Consider the following 18,004-nt stretch of genomic DNA (forward strand, 5'->3'; position numbering starts at 1 on the left):
TCTTCTGCCTTTTCTAAATCTAGCTTATACATCTGAAATTTTTCAGTTCATGTACTGCTGAAGTCTAGGTTGAAGGATTTTGAGCATTACCTTGCTAGCATGTGAAATTAATGCAGTTGTATGATAGTTTGAGCATTCTTTGGCATTGTCTGTCTTTAAGATTGGAATGAAAACAGACCTTTTCCAGTCCTATAGCCATTGAGGAGTTTTCAAAATTTAATGGCATATTGAGTGCAGCACTTTAACAGCATCATCTTTTAGGATTTTAAATAGTTCTGCTGGAATTTCATCACCCTCACTAGCTTTGTTTGTAGTAATGCTTCCTAAGGCCCCTTGACTTCATGTTCTAGGATGTCTGGCTCTAGGTGAGTGATCACAACATCATGGTTATGCAGGTCTTAAGGCTTTTATATAGTTCTTCTGTGTATTTTTGCTACGTCTTCTTAATCTCTTCTGCTTCTGTTAAGTCCTTACCATTTCTGTCCTTTGTAGTGCCCACCTTTTCATGAAATATTCCCTTGATATCTCCAATTTTCTTGAGATATCTAGTCTTTCCCATTCTATTGTTTTCGCCTATTCTTTTCATTGTTAGCTTAGGAAGGCTTTCTTACCTCTCCTTTCTACTCTCTGGAACTCTGCATTCAGTTGGGTATGTTTTTCCCTTTCTAATTTGCCTTCAGCTTTTCTTCTTTTCTCAGCTGTTTGTAAGACCTCCTCAGACAACCATTTTGCCTTCTTGCATTTCTTTTTCTGTGGGATGATTTTGGTCACCACCTCTTGTACAATGTTATGAACCCCCCTCCATAGTTCTTCAAGCACTCTTATCAGATCTAATACCTTGAATCTATTTGTCATCCCCACTGAATAATCATAAAGAATTTGATTTAGGTCATACCTGAATGATCTAGTGATTTTCTCTACTTTCTTCAATTTAAGCCTGAATTTTTCAATAAGGAGCTCATGATCTGAGCCAGTCAGCTAGTGGTCTTGTTTTTGCTTCTCCATCTTTGGCTTCAAAGAATATAATCTGATTTTGGTATTGACCATCTGATGATGTCCATGTGTAGAGTCATCTCTTGAGTTGTTTGAAGAAGTGTTTGCTATGATCATTGTGTTCTTGTAGCAAAACTCTATTAGCCTTTGCTCTAGTTCATTTTGTACTCCCAAGGCCAAACTTGCCTATTACTCCAGGTAACTCTTGACTTCCTACTTTTGCATTCCAATCCCCTATTGTGAAAAGGACATCTTTTTTTTTTTTTATGTTAGTTCTAGGTTAGGTCTTCATATAACCATACAACTTCAGCTTCTTCAGCATTAGTGGTTGAGGCATAGATTTGGATTACTGTGATATTGAATGGTTTGCCTTGTGAACAAGCTGAGATTATTCTGTCATTTTTGAGATTGTACCCATGTACTGCATTTTGGAATCTTGTCACCAAATACGGATGGGTCATGGTTGAGAGTTCTGGAAAAATGTTGTCCAGTGGAGAAGGGAATGGCAAACCACTTCAGTATTGTTGCCTTGAGAACCCATGAACCTATGAAAAGGGAAAAATATATGATTCTGGACGATGAGAACCCCAAGTTGGTAGGTGTACAATATGCTACTGGGGAAGAGCAGAGAAATAGCTCTAGAAAGAATGAATTGTCTGAGCTAAAGCAGAAATGATGATCAGGTATGAATGGGTATGGTGTTGAAAGTAAATTCCAATCCTGTAGACAAAAAATGGTACATAGGAACCTGGAATGTTAGGTTCATGAAGCAAGGTAAATTGGACATGGTCAAAGAGGAGATGGCAAGAGTGAACATCAACATTTTAGGAATCAGTGAACTAAAATGAACAGGAATGGGCAAATTTAATTCAGATGACCATTATATCTACTATTGTGGGCAAGGATCCCCTTAGAAGAAATGGAGTAGCCCTCATTGTCAACAACAACAAAAAATACATGTATTTGATATCATGTGTTCTAGTGTTGACATTTTTGCGGCTCTGATTCTGCTCTTTGTTGTTTCTGCTAGCTCTTGTCAAGATCCTTTCTAATTTTTTTCTAATTTTGCTTCTTTGAATTTTTTAAATTTTTCAAAATTGTGGTTTCATATTTCATAGAACTTTATCTGTTGTAATTCTTTGAAGTCTGCATAGCTTCCTCCAGAGAGGATCTGTTCATTTGCATCTGCCACATATCTGTGGGGTATACCAGCCTGGGAGCACACTACATGTATAATTGATTTGAGATTTCTTAAATTATTGAGATAGTTTTGTGCTGTAGTTTATGAGTTCTCACTTGTGATTGCCAATTCTTAGGAAATGTTCTTTCTTCTCTATTCAGTGACCAATCTTTGAGACAATCAGTTATCTTAACAGTCCCTTACAGTGAAATGTTTATTTCTAGCTCAACCTTAATTTGGGATGCAGCACCTTGAGATACCAGTTTTTAAGTAGTCTCCAGTAAGATTGCCCACCTAAAGCTCATTCTGGGTTTTGTTTTCTGAATCCATACTCCAATAACCATCTGTTTCACAGCAAATGACATCAAGGTAAAAGCTGGTTTTGTTGTTCATCTCTGCATTTTTGCTTTCACTTAATGTCTGGCTTTTGAATAGTCTTTATAAACACGTTACCAGGTTATTCCTGCATTTAAGATGGTTTACAACATATTTTGGTCTTCCCAGGTGGCGTTAGTGGTAAAGAACTTGCCTGCCAATGCAGGAGACATAAGAGATGCAGATTTGATCCCTGGGTCAGGAAGATCCCCTGGAGGAGGGCATGGCAACCCACTCCAGTATTCTTGCCTGGAGGAGCCTGGAGGGCTACATAGTCCATAGGGTCACAAAGAGTTGGACGTGACTGAAATGACCTAGCACACATGCAAAATATATTTTATCAGTATTTTTCAGTTGTTTTCAGTAGCAAGGTTGGTAAGGATTCTTATCCTGCAATATGCTAGAAAAAAGAAGTCCAGCTATTTTATATTTTTGACATGAACTTTTTCCCTTCTAGCTCCCCATATATACTGCACCACCACTCCAGTCTAAATATGTTGAAGAGCAGCCTGGTCATTTACAAATGGGCTTTGCATCCATTCGCACTACAACCAGTCGTTATATTGGCTGGTGCAAGGTAAGTGAATTCTGATAGTGGTTTAATATCAGAGGGTTCTCATTTGTCTTACATAACAGTTGTTTCAGTTATCCACTGATGTGTAACAAACTTCCCCAAAACTTAATGGTTTAAAATGGTAACTATTCTAACTCATGATTTTGTAAGTCAGAAATTTAATCATACTTCAGATAGCTGATTCTTCTGTCACATATGTTATTGACAAAGGTCACTCAGTGATATTCGTCAGGTGAATGGATTGATCTAGAGGGTCCAAGACAACTTCATTCTCATTGCTGGTACCTTGTCACAGATGGCTAGAAGGCTGGGCTCAGCTGGGAATGTTGACTGAAGCATCTATACCCAGCCTCAGGTAGTCAGATAACTTATATGTACAGTTCAGGGCTTCTAGAGAAAATGTTACAAGAAGCCCTAGTCGCAATTCACCAACCTATCTTAAGATGTCTGGGAAGGTTACTTGTACAATACTTTGTTGTTAAATAAAGTCACTAAGGCCAACACAGTTTTTATGAGAGAGGAATTAGATACCATCTCTCAGTATGAGTAGCAGCAAAAAATTTGTGGCCATATATAATGTACTCTACCACTACTGCGTAGATTAAAGAAGTTCAACAAGCATTTATGTCACATGGCATGTACAAAACATTGTTTGAGTTTTTACATGAAGTTCTGAGGTTACTTCCGCATTGTTCCTTATTTGACTAAGTAAAATGTTCACATATTGGGTTTGGTTCATAAGACATTTCTGACTATAGTCATCTATTGGACAAAATAGAATTCACCTTATTTTAATACTTAGCTTTGAATCGACACTATCCAGTAGTAGAATGGTGGAATAAGCTAGTAGATTACTGCTGTTTCATTATCACATCCACATAGATGTGTGCTAATATCAACATTTCCAGTATCAGTGTCATAGTGATAATGTTGGTACTATTATTTTAATCATTTTGACCTAATAACCACACAACTTTCCCTCAAATCTAACCTATCCAATTGTGAACCCCTGTGCCTTTTTTGTTTCTAATCCATTCTTTTTAGAAAGAAAATTCTAATGTTCTTAAATAGCAAATCTTTGGACTATGGTCATTTCAGCTGGCATTTCAAACATCTGATGAATACATGGTGTTTTATTTTATGCCTGTCAAACAATTCTGATGGACGTTTAATACACTCTTAATAGTTTGACTAGTTGTACTATAGTTTGGTCTTAGCAAGAAATAGCTTAACTAATAAGGTCTGAATCATGCCCCTGAGGCTATGTGTCAACATCTGGATGATTCAGACTGAAGTCTCTTGAGAGCTCATTTTCCATCGTGTCCTCAAAGTCGTTTTCATTGAGGGAAATTGTTCCTGAGAGATCTTTCAATTGCTATTGTTACCATCACCCAATTTAAGACCAAAAGAACTTTTTATTCTGTTAATATGCTGAACTGAATAAGTTGAAGGAGGGTGCTTTAAAATGCATTTCATCTTCAATGTAAACATTTCCTCTCTAATTTTCTCTTAAAAATAATCTATTCTCTAAAAATTAACTCTGACTCAAAATACATTTTGCATTAAACTTAGAATCATGGAGGGCAAATTCATTTTCTACTCCTATTCCTTAGTGTTTTGAAATTCAGGTAGCAGTGACCTCCAGTGGTAAAAGTGAATTCCTAAACACAGCTAAGGAAAATTTCCCAAAAGAAGTGACTAGTTTTCTTCCTCAACAGTTACATGATTCCCAATCAACTGGTCTGTAAGTATTATAACTTTGAAGGTAACATTTTCTCAAGAGACAATACCTAAAGAAAAATAGCTCAGTGGCAATTAAGGTACCTGTTGGTTTGTACAGCTTTAAAACACAGTGAACAGGTTCTGGACCTGATCATCATGAACGTATCTGAGACAAAGTTACTAATACTTTGTCAATAGCAATAACTTATTTCTTTCTTATTTAATGTAATTATTTCTATTTTCTTTTCTTTGAAAATCTTTTGTTGTGTTTTTTGTTGTTTTTATTCCATGATTTCATAGCATCTAGTTCATAGAAGGAGACTATATATTTACACTGTGTTTTGTAGTTCCATTGATAGAATACAGCATGACAATGGGCAATTATACTGGTAAATTATACCATACCTTCATTTTTCTTCTGATGTAATTGAGATAATACCTATTAAAAAAATGTGTGTAACAATATTTCCTGTATTAAAATATAAACAGGTAAAAGAAGTAATTTAATTTAAAGCTTTAATCCCTCAAATGGGTTAATATGATGTTGATTTGCAGAGAATTTATGTTCCTATTGAAAAACTGTGTAGGATGATTTCTATCCTAAGATAAATGTCTTATTTATTTTTCTAATGCACACTATAAAACTCAACATTCAAAAAACTATGATCATGACATTCGGTCCCATCACTTCATGGCAAATAGATGGGGAAACAATGGAAACAGTGACAAACTTTATTTTCTTGGGCTCCAAAATCACTGCAGATGGTGACTGCAGCCATGAAATTAAGACACTTGTTCCTTGGAAGAAAAGCTATGACAAATCAAGACAGCATATTAAAAGCAGAGACATTACTTTGCTGACAAGGTCCATATAGTCAAAGCTATGGTTTTTCCAGTAGTCATGCATGGATGTGAGCATTGGACTATAAAGAAAGCTGAGCACTGAAGAATTGATGCTTTTGAACCGTGGTGTTGGAGAAGACTCTTTAGAGTCCCTTGGACTGCAAGGAGACCCAACCAGTCAATCCTAAAGGAAGTCAGTCCTGAATATTCATTGGAAGGGCTGATGCTAAAGCTGAAACTCCAATACTTTGGCCACCTGATGCAAAGAACTGACTCATTTGAAAAGACCCTGATGCTGGGAAAGATTGAAGGCGGGAGGAGAAGGGGACAACAGAGGATGAGATGGTTGGATGGCATCTCTGACTCGATAGACATGAGTTTGAGCAAGTTCCGGGAGTTGGTGATGGACAGGGAAGCCTAGCGTGCTGCCGTCCACGGTATCACTAAAGATGGACGCAACTGAGCTACTGAACTGAACTGAATGCACACTAAGAAAAAGGGAGGTGAAGCACTTTGTTTAGGCTTTTTGTTGTTTTCTCCACAAATCATTAATGTTGTTGCTGTTACATCTTTATTAATCAGATGTTGCTTCTAGGCTGAAATGTACCTCTCTTCATGCTTTTTAAAAATTCCATTCATTTTTCTACACTGTCATAAAATAAGATGATAAATCTTTGTATTTCTGTAATAACTTTTCTGTGATCTGCAATGATTATTTTCTAGGCATTACTTTACCCATTTATATGAGGAAAATAATAACATGTATTATCCATGTTAAATAGATGAAAAACAAGAAGAGAAGCTAAGTTCAAGAAGTGTCTTGATAGATAATAGAGAAGCTAAATTTATTTTGGTGAAATTTCATACACTCTCAGAGATGTGGGCTATTTGATCTAATTATCAACATCTTCAAAAATACAGATGTCCTTTTTCCCCTCCTTTTTACTTAGGGCGTTTATGTCTTTGTGAAAAATGGGATAATGGATACAGTGCATTTTGGAAAAGGTAGGTGAGTGAACCATCTATATTCAGAAATGTTCTATTGTCTTTTTAACTTGCAGGGTTTACATGTGAGAAAACATACCTGGAATGTTAATCATTATCATGTTTGACCAACTCAGAAGATACTCCATATAGCAGTTTATGACAATAATAAAGCAATGGTATCAATTTTTTATTTAGCAATTATTATATGTTGAGGCACTATAATAAGCATTTTACATAATTTATCTAATTTAATTTTGTAGCAAACCTGTGAATGTTGGTATTATGCTGCTACTGCTGCTAAGTCACTTACTGATTTAGACAGCTTAATCAGGGTGTTGAATTCTCAAGGATCAGCAACCGTGTCTTATTTGAGTTCTGTAGCCCTTAGAACACCTAATACAGGGTTGCTGCTGCTGCTGCTGCTAAGTCGCTTCAGTCGTGTCCGACTCTGTGCGACCCCATAGACGGCAGCCCACCAGGCTCCCCCGTCCCTGGGATTCTTCAGGCAAGAACACGAGTGGGTTGCCATTTCCTTCTCCAATGCATGAAAGTGAACAGTGAAAGTGAAGTTGCTCAGTCGTGTCCAACTCTTAGCAACCCCATGGACTGCAGCCTACCAGGCTCCTCCACCCATGGGATTTTCCAGGCAAGAGTACTGGAGTGGGGTGCCATTGCCTTCTTCGTGTTGGTATTATACTTACTCCCATTTTATAGATGACGAACCTGTAGTTTAGAAGGGTTAAGTGGATTACCAAGGTCACATAGCTAGTAAGTGGCAACACCTGGACTCAAACTGTTTTGGTTACAAAACCCATATTACATATTCATAAACCATAAACTAGAAATATATCTCCATTATTATTAGTTAGTTTAAATAAGTACTGTTTGCTGTTAAAATGCATAGTAGTTTGCTACCTATTGCTCGGAAACAGTACTTCAATTAGTCACCCTAGAATTTTTGAGCTAATGTTGGAAAATAATTGTATTTGACTTGTTAATTTGATAATAGAGTTTGGCAGCAAATATAGCTCCCTTCTTGGACTAAGTCAGTTGTCAAAATAAATGTGTGTTGGCGGTAGGGACAGAAAGATTAGCTAAAATCTTTAAATGTCACTGATACTGATAACCTGTATATGTATCATCATATAATGTGTGTAGAGATTAATTCCAATTAATTCCAAGTTATATGCCTCATCAGCCTTGAGGAATATTAAATAAATGAAATCCATTAAATAATTATGATAGAAGAGTGTTTTTTGGGGTTGCCTGGAACCAGAAACCATATAAACATATTAAAAAAGTCAAGAAATCTGGACCTCTACCCACCCTCTGTCTACTTTTTGTCTGTACACTGACCATTGGTTTTAACTGAGAGCAACAACTACTCTGAGGTTACTGGGGATAGTGTGACAAGCAGAGTGTAGTAGCTGCATGTTTTACTAGACCCTTATTCAAAGTTCCTTAATAAAGTATCTATTTCAATTCTTTCTGTATCCTGCTGCTGCTGCTGCTGCTAAGTCGCTTCAGTCACATCTGACTCTGTGTGACCCCATAGACGGCAGCCCACTAGGCTCCTCTGTCCCTGGGATTCTCCAGGCAAGAACACTGGAGTGGGTTGCCATTTCCTTCTCCAGTGCATGAAAGTGAAAAGTGAAAGTGAAGTTGCTCAGTCATGCCCGACTCTTAGCGACCCCATGGGCTGCAGCCTACCAGGCTCCTCCGTCCATGGGATTTTTCAAGCGAGAGTACTGGAGTGGGTTGCCATTGCCTTCTCCGTTCTGTATTATACCATTGTTTAAATAGATAAGGCCAGAAGCGTTTCCATTATTATACATACACAATCAGGAATTTATAGTAATCCATCTTAAGGTGTGCACTCTAGCATTATATTTCATTAAAGTGTAATAATCACCTCTATTAAGAAAACAAATGCTATTAAATAAGCTGTGGAAGGAAGATTTTTATTCTGTAGCAGGTAACTATTATAACTGGCTTTTTAAGTTGCTTCTCAAATCATTATTTTGTGTAGTTCTTTTTGTTGTTTTTCAGTCGCTAAGCCTTGTCCAGCTGTTTGCAACCCCATGGACTGTAGCCTGCCAGGCTCCTCTGTCCTTCACTATCTCCTGGAGTTTGCTAAAACTCATGTCCATTGAGCCAGTGATGCCATTCAACCATCTCATCCCCTTCTCCTTTTGTCTTTGATCTTTCCCAGCATCAGGCTCTTTTCCAATGAGCTGGCTCTCACAAATGTTTAAATCATCTGCTATTATCTAAGCAAATCTCTTAACTTTTCATCATACTGATATGAATGCCCAAAATTGTAAGTTATTCATATTAATTTTTAACTGATTTCTTGAGATGCATATGTGTATTTGAAGAATCCACCTCGAGATTTTCTTCCAAAAATTGGAGTGATTACAGTTTCAGGATTGGCAGGCTTCATTTCAGCAAGAAAAGGTAAGGTTAAAATATATATATTCCCTCTTTCAATGCTGTTATACTAATTTCTGAATTTTACTGCTACAGGAAAACCACATATCCCTTATTGAATATTAGTAGGGTAGGCTAATGTAAAAAATTTTTAGATTCTATAGTACCGTGTGTTTACTTTACTTTCACAAAGACTTTTTTGTGTTTTTAGAAATACAGTGATTCAAAAAGAAGTCCAATATCATTAGTTATTAAGGAAATGCAAATTAAAACTACAGTGAGTGAGATGTATGATGAGAGTAACCTGGAAACTTGCAATACCATATGTAAAATAGATAGCCAATGGGAATTTGCTGTATGATTCAGGGAACTCTATAGCAATCTAGAAGGGTTCAATGGGGAGGGAGATTGGAGGGAGGCTCAGGAGGGAGGGGATATGGGTGCACCTATGGCTGATTCTTGTTGATGTTTGACAGAAAACAATAAAATTCTGTAAAGCAATTAACCTTCAATAAAAAAATAAATAACTTTTTTTCAAAAAGATACAGTGAGATAACAATACATACCTATTATAATAGCCAGGACATGGAAGCAACCTAGATGTCCATCAGCAGATGAATGGATAAGAAAGCAGTGGTACATATACACAATGGAGTATTACTCAGCCATTAAAAAGAATACATTTGAATCAGTTCTAATGAGGTGGATAAAACTGGAGCCTATTGTACAGAGTGAAGTAAGCCAGAAAGAAAAACACCAATACAGTACACTAATGCATATATATGGAATTTAGAAAGATGGTAATGATAACCCTGTATGTGAGACAGCAAAAGAGACACTGATGTATAGAGCAGTCTTTTGGACTCTATGGGTCGGGGTGGGGGATGATTTGGGAGAATGGCATTGAAACATGTATAATATTATATAAGAAACGAATCGCCAGTCCAGGTTCAATGCAGGATACAGGAAGCTTGGGGCTGGTGCACTGGGATGACTGAGAGGGATGGTATGGGGAGGGAGATGGGAGGGGGTTCAGGATGGGGAACACGTGTTCACCTGTGGTGGATGCATGTTGATGTATGGCAAACCAATACAATATTGTAAAGTAAAAAAAAATAATAATAATAATAACAATTAAAAAAATATCTCAAATTAAGAATGCTCATACAAAATGTAGTTGAGAATGTAGAGCAACTAACACTCTTGTACACTTTTGGTAGGAATACAAAATGAGATAGCCATTCTGGAAAATAGCCTGACAGTTTCTCATAAAGTTAAACATGTAATTACTATGAGACACAGTATTCCCACTCTTGGGTATTTACTCTGGATAACCTGTACACTAATGTTTATAGTTGTCATTGTTGTTCATTCGCCCAGTCATGTCTGACTCTTTGTGATCCCATGAGCTGCAGCATGCCAGGCTTCCCTGATGTATTTATAGTAACTCCATTCATAGCCACCGAAAGCTGCAAACAACCTAAATGTCTTTCAACAGTGAACTAATCTATGGCACATTCATACAAAGGAATACTACTTAGGAACAAAAGGAATGAACCATTGACACGTACAACAATCTTGATGAATCTGAGTTAAAAAAGCCAGTCTTAAAAAGTTACACAATGTATGATTCCATTCATATTATTCTCAAAAAGGCAAAACTTTAGTGACAAAGAATAAGTTAGTGGTTCACAGGGATTAGGGGTGGGGGAAAGGTGTGACTACAAAGGGATAGCATGAGATAATTTTTAGGAGTGATAGACCATATCCTTATTGTAGTGGTGGTTTCATGACTCTGTACATATATTAAAATGGATAGAACTGAACCCCTGCCAAAAGTTGAATTTCCCGAATGGTCTTTTAAAAATAAAATTTGAAAAATATAGAGCTGTTCCTGTTAAAATTGTAATTTATCATTTTGTTTTTCATCTCTTAGATAACATTATTTTTGACAAGATCTTAATAATCTCTCGCTATTAAAAAAAAGATCTTGAAAATTTTACATTTATATAATAATGTATACTAACCACTCAAACTGCTTTTCTCTGCTTAATTGTGAACACCCATATTTGGGGGACTATATTAAGAAATTGAGACAGAGATACTGATACATCTCAGAAAAATTTTATTCTCTCTTTGTCTCATCCTGACCAAGGTTGTTGGAACTGACATCAGCTAGCTGGGAATGGAGATTCTGAGGTAGACAACTCAATCACTACTCTCATTCAGCATATGAGGGTTAATATATTTCATTTCTTTTCATCTTTGTACTCCGTATCTCTACCAACTTTGTCCTTCCTTCTCACTATACCACTTGTACAGAGAGAGTCCCCACAGCCATTCCCAGATTAGATGGTTAGTTCAGAAGACTTAGAGGAGTCAACCTATAGTCATATCCATGGCTAAGATTTATTCCATTGAAAGGATGCAAAGTAAAATCAACAAAGAGAAAAGATACGTCAGGCAAAGCTTAGAGGAAATGAATTACAAGCTTCCAGGAGTTTTCTCCCAGTAGAGTCGTGTAAGTCATGTGTGTATGCTCAGTCACTTCAGTCATGTCCAACTCTTTGCGACCCTGATGACTACCCTGCCAGGCTCCTAGTGTAAGTCATAGTTCAGTTCAGTTCAACTCAGTTCAGTTGCTCAGTCATGTCCGACTCTTTGCAACCCCATGAATGCAGCACACCAGGCCTCCCTGTCCATGACCAACTCCCGGAGTTCACTCAAACTCACATCCATCGAGTCAGTGATGCCATCCAGCCATCTCATCCTCTGTTGTCCCCTTCTCCTCCTGCCTTCAATCCCTCCCAGCATCAGAGTCTTTTCCAATGAGTCAGTTCTTTGCATGAAGTGGCCAAAATACTGGTGTTTCAGCTTTAGCATCATTCCTTCCAAAGAACACCCAGGACCGATCTCCTTTAGAATGGACTGGTTGGATCTCTTTGCAGTCCAAGGGACTCTCAAGAGTCTTCTCGAACACCACAGTTCAAAAGCATCGATTCTTCGGTGCTCAGCTTTCTTCACCCTCCAACCCTCACATCCATACATGACCACTGGAAAAACCATAGCCTTGACTAGACGGACCTTTGTTGGCAAAGTAATGTCTCTGCTTTTGAATATGCTATCTAGGTTGGTCGTAACTTTCCTTCCAAGGAGTAAGCGTCTTTTAATTTCATGGCTGCAGTCACCATCTGCAGTGATTTTGGAGCCCAAAAAAATAAAGTCTGATACTGTTTCCACTGTTTCCCCATCTATTTCCCATGAAGTGATGGGACCAGATGCCATGATCTTCGTTTTCTGAATGTTGAGCTTTAAGCCAACTTTTTCACTCTCCTCTTTCAGTTTCATCAAGAGGCTTTTTAGTTCCTCTTCACTTTCTGCCATAAGGGTGGTGTCATCTGCATATCTGAGGTTATTGATATTTCTCCTGGCAATCTTGATTCCAGCTTGTGCTTCTTCCAGCCCAGCGTTTCTCATGATGTACTCTGCATAGAAGTTAAATAAGCAGGGTGACAATATACAGCCTTGACGTCCTCCTTTTCCTATTTGGAACCAGTCTGTTGTTCCATGTCCAGTTCTAACTGTTGCTTCCTGACCTGCATATAGGTTTCTCAAGAGGCAGGTCAGGACGTCTGGTATTCCCATCTCTTTCAGAATTTTCCACAGTTTATTGTGATCCACACAGTTGAAGGCTTTGGCATAGTCAATAAAGCAGAAATATATATTTTTCTGGAACACTCTTGCTTTTTTGATGATCCAGCAGATGTTGGCAATTTGATCTCTGGTTCCTCTGCCTTGTCTAAAACCAGCTTGAACATCTGGAAGTTCATGGTTCACATATAAGATGCACCTAATTCCTCCACTAATGAACTGTGACAATACTTATGAGATGTTGTCAGTCAGAGAAGCTCATTAGAGACTGAGTGACCGAGTCTATTATTGGAGGCTAGTCATATAAACACTGTCTTTCTGGCATGTACCAAGACTCCAGACTCCCAGAACGAAAGTATCAATAGTGGTTCAGCATAAACCATGTTATTTGTGAGAGCTGAACTATAAAGAAAGCTGAGCACTGAATAATTGGGGCTTTTGAACAGTGGTGTTGGTGAAGACTCTTGAGAGTCCCTTGGACTGCAAGGAGACCCAACCAGTCAATCCTAAAGGAAGTCAGTCCTGAATATTCATTGGAAGGACTGATGCTAAAGCTGAAATTCCAATACTTTGGCCACCTGATACGAATAACTGACTCATCTGAAAAGACCCTGATGCTGGGAAAGATTGAAGGCGGGAGGAGAAGGGGACAGCAGAGGATGAGATGGTTGGATGGCACCACCAACTCGATGGGCATTAGTTTGAGTAAACTCCAGGAGTTGGTGATGGACAGGGAAGCCTGGCGTACTGTGGTCCATGGGGTCGTGAAGAGTCAGACACAACTGAGCAACTCAACTGAACTGATCCATTCTTGTGATTTAGGAAACAGTTTCTGTTAGTGTAGTGAACTACTTACCAGTCAGGTTTCCAGGTGCCAGCTAATTGCCAGTCTTGCAAGCATACCTTACTAATGGTAGCAGTCTTGGGCATATGTTAACTGTTTTCTGCACATCATTAAATAACTCTCATAAGCACATGGTGAATTTTGTATTTGCCCATTTTCCATCTCTGGTATGGAAATCTCTCTCAGTAGGAATTACTGCCTCCCCTCCTCACTTAAGCCCTTACTAAGCTGGTCAGTTCTCTGGTCAGTAGGCATTTTGAGCGCCTTCCATTTATCCTCTGTCTCCCAATGCCAGTCATTATCTCCAAACTAAATTACATGTGGTTAGAACCAGCTGAACCACATGTCTGAACCAGCCTGGAGTTTGACATCAGATACATTATTGTTGGTTTACCCAGCTTTAGTCTTTAAAGTAGCCTCAGTCCAAGTATACCTAATCACATATAAAACCTCTGTAAGTTATAAAAACATTCCAGTATTCTACTATAGCCCATGTATCTATCACAATAGATCTAACACTTTCTTTATAGATAGTATTAATGGCTCCTTGTATCATAGTTTTTATTCTAACACTATATGCAACCTCTAATTGCATACATATTATAAATTATTTGTTAGGAAAGACATTGAAAACCAAGATCACCATATGTAACAATAAGACAAAGAATTCAATTTTAAAGGAAACTGGCCAAAGTGTATTACTCAGTTCTCATAATCCACTTGTAAGAGAAACTGTTCCTTAGGTCATCCACAATGACTCCAAAGTGTCAGAGCTAGAATAATCTAACCCAATATTTTTTTTTTTAATTACAGAGCTCAGTTTATAAGTAGGTAGTGAAATAAATATGGTGATTCTCAGGAAGCATTTTATTCAAAAATAAAATAGAGGAGGATAGCAAATATGAGTGTTTTATACTCAGTATGGATAAATATTGTGAAACTTTTGTTTCAGTGGTGTGTGTGTGTGTGTGTGAGAAAGAGAAATAGAAAAAGACAAAGAGAGATAGGTCAAATTTGTTCTTCAATGTGAGTCATGGTCAAAAAAGTATGAAAGATGTTGGTTTAGTGTAATCATATAATGCTACAGATAGAGCTCTAGAGAAAGGAAATCATTGGGTGATTGCATAGTACATATTATATAGCTAGTTAGTGACTATGTCTAGAGTCATTTCCTACTTATAGGAGTAGGGCAGTTGAACACAAATGCAATTTATTTTCTTGTAACCTGGCCTTTTATATCAAGTAAAGAAAGGATGAATGCAAATCTTTTTAATATTTAAATAATAAAGAATACATCTTGTGTGTACATATACACACAGAGAGAATGGAATATTATTACTCAGCCATAAAAAAGAATGAAATAATGCCATTTACAGCAACATGGATGGACTTAGAAATTATCATAGTAAGTGAAGTAAGAGAAAGACAGGTATCATATGATATCACATATATGGAATCTAAATTATATAAATGAACTTATTTAAAAAACAAAAATAGAATCATAGACATAGAAAACAAACATGGTTATCAAAGGGGATAGTGGGGATGAGAGAGGGAGGAAAATTAGGAGTTTGGGATTAACATATACACACTACTATATATAAACTAGATAAACAACAATGATATAACACAGGGAACTATATTCAATATCTTGTAATAACCAATAATGGAAAAGAATCTGAAATAGAATATATATAACTAGATCACTTTGCTATACACCTGAAATTAACACAACATTGTAAATTAACCACACTTTCATTTTTTTCCATAGATATATATTCATATGAAAAAAACAGAATAAATCCAAGCATATGTATGCATCATACACTAGACATTTGGATAGTTGTTTAGAGAATGGTATACTATTCAATGTCAATCAATAAAGAAATGGTTATACTTCAATTTTAAAATGATTTTAAGAAGTATAGCAAGTACAAAAAAAGTAAATAAAGAATAAAATAAGATGACACATAAAGGAAAAACTGCCACTTTCCAAGTTTAGGAGCAGCAGAATTAGAATTTGGCTGAGTCAAGGAAACCTACATTAAGAAATATTAGGTCAGTAAAATCAAGAACCAAACTACAGATACTAGGATAATAGTGAGCAAGACATATTTTAATATAATTATACCTTCTTTCCCAATATCACCAAAACCAGTCTATATCTAAAGGAAAGTAAAACTAAGGGTGGAAGCTGCCTACCTACCCACCTCCCTCAATGCTCAATCTATTGTAGACATGACTGTAGAAGGCCTCATTACTAATAGTCAAAACCAGATAGAGAAATACATCTTGTTTTACCTTCCCTAAACTGTTAAGTTGCCTGATATATTTTTCTGATATACCAGATAAACTGGTATATTTTACTGATATACCAGATAAACTGTCCAATTTTTAAACTGAGTTGTAAATTCTGTTCCAGAGAATAAAAGTATTTACCATAATTAGAAATTGCAATATCTATAATAGTTTCCCAGATCATATTTAGAGTCAAGTGTACCCACACAAGCACTTAAGATACATACTGTTTTGAACTAACAGTCTGTTTGAACTAAGCTACGGCTTAGAGTAGTGGGTTTCAAACTATTCTGTAGAATCTAGGGTTCCATGAAAGTGTTCAGTGGTGGTATGGGAATACTGGAAAAGCCACGTAGGTAGGGCATGATATGAGCTTCACTTCCTCAGGCTAACTGGAGTAACTTCAAGTCTATAGATTTTATATATGAAGTTCCTAGTTAGGTTCTATTTGGAAGATTTTTTTTGAAGAATTTTGCTAATTTAAACACTTTGAAAATGACTCCTAGATGCTTAATTAAGGCAATAGTGAAAATTAATGAATTATTACAAATTACTTGCAATTATTAAATTATTACTTCAGTATTCTAAAGCAATGACATGAAGGAGTTATGTACCTTTTAAAATCTTTATTAGTTAGCTGGATCATTTCAGCTTTCTAGAGAGTTAGTTAAAAAAAAAAAAAAAGATATCTGAAAAGAGTCCATTTCAGTTTAACATGGTGTTACAAACTTGGAAAAACTGTGGCTACAACTCTGGGTTTCTTAGGACATGAAAAAATACCTAGCTTTTAAAAAGAAGAAAATTATCAACCCCCTTTGTGTAGGTAATTATCAATGTTAGATTGAGAATACTTTTCTTAAATTGAATGTGACAACTAAGGGAGATTAATTGAACTGTAATACTTAAGGACATTTTAACTCTCATCTTGATTGGTGTTTTTACCTAAAAAATAACTTAGCATAGATGATGGCTTAAAGGGGAACAAAGAAAACATTAAAGTTCTAAAAGCATCAAGTGTCTGGCAGCATCTGTTTGGAGTTTAATTGTTTGTTTGAATGTTACAGGTTCTCGGTTTAAGAGAATTGCTTATCCATTGGGATTGGCCACTTTGGGAGCAACTGTTTGCTACCCCGTTCAATCAGTAATAATTGCAAAGGTAAGCTCTTTTTAAGTGATAGCTTCATTTCAGTATTTGTTTAAATTCTCAGTGTGACAATATTTAAATGTCACACAGTACCTGTAACATTTAATTTTCAGGGAAATATAGTTGGTATTAACTCTGGTGGCAACTCTGTTGGCAAAATGACATTAGCATCTCAGCTTGTTAATGCCATTGTTAATTACATGATTATCACAAATAAATAGGATTAGTTTGTTAACATATAATTCAACAATATAAATGATGATTTGAGGATTAATGTACATGTGGCACTTCAGATCAGTGTGTAAAGAAAAGGTGGACTATTCAAGAAATGTGTTGGAATAATTGACATTTCAGAAAAATACTTTGACCTTTACCAAATATCATGCAAAAATATTGCAGGTGAAATAAAAATATAATGAGAAAATATAATGCTATAAAATATTAGAAGAGCAGAAAGGTATTTTTGTATAATCTTGAGATAGGAAAGGCCTTCTTAAAACACAGCCAGAAGCCATCAAAGATAAAAAATAATGTATTTTGCTACATCAGAGTCATACATTTCTGTTGATCACAGTATACCATGTACAAAGTTAAAGGATAAATGAAAAACTGGGAAAGTTATTTGCACATATATAATACAGGACTAAATAATATCCTTCAATATATTAAAAGCTTCTGTAAATCAATAGGAAAACAATGAATGCCCTCTAAGAAAATGAAGAAAGTATATGAACAAACAATCCACAAAATAAGAAACATAAATGGCCTAATATATTAAAGATCTTCGTTTTCTGAATGTTGAGCTTTAAGCCAACTTTTTCACTCTCCACTTTCACTTTCATCAAGAGGCTTTTTAGTTCCTCTTCACTTTCCGCCATAAGGGTGGTATCATCTGCATATCTGAGGTTATTGACATTTCTCCCGGCAATCTTGATTCCAGCTTGTGTTTCTTCCAGTCCAGCG

The 18,004-nt window shown here is 36.5% G+C and overlaps 1 protein-coding gene across 7 annotated transcripts in view; it reads left to right on the forward strand.

The window, feature by feature from the left end:
* Nucleotides 1-18,004, forward strand: part of APOOL (apolipoprotein O like) — a 106,288-nt gene that overhangs the window by 74,318 nt on the left and 13,966 nt on the right. For 6 of the 7 annotated variants that reach the window (XM_086386251.1, XM_086386250.1, XM_086386253.1 and 3 more), the window contains 4 exons: nucleotides 3,006-3,125; nucleotides 6,638-6,692; nucleotides 9,033-9,131; nucleotides 16,962-17,053. In XM_086386251.1, coding sequence (XP_086242377.1) covers nucleotides 3,006-3,125; nucleotides 6,638-6,692; nucleotides 9,033-9,131; nucleotides 16,962-17,053 — 366 coding nt within the window. Of the gene's footprint in view, nucleotides 1-3,005; nucleotides 3,126-4,735; nucleotides 6,379-6,637; nucleotides 6,693-9,032; nucleotides 9,132-16,961; nucleotides 17,054-18,004 lie in introns of those variants that run through there. The other variant, XM_086386255.1, reaches the window with a different exon arrangement.

Source organism: Bos grunniens, chromosome X (assembly GCF_055505025.1).
Source record: "Bos grunniens cultivar Pamir isolate PY7600 chromosome X, Bosgru_T2T1.0, whole genome shotgun sequence".
NCBI classification, from domain to species: Eukaryota; Metazoa; Chordata; class Mammalia; order Artiodactyla; family Bovidae; genus Bos; species Bos grunniens.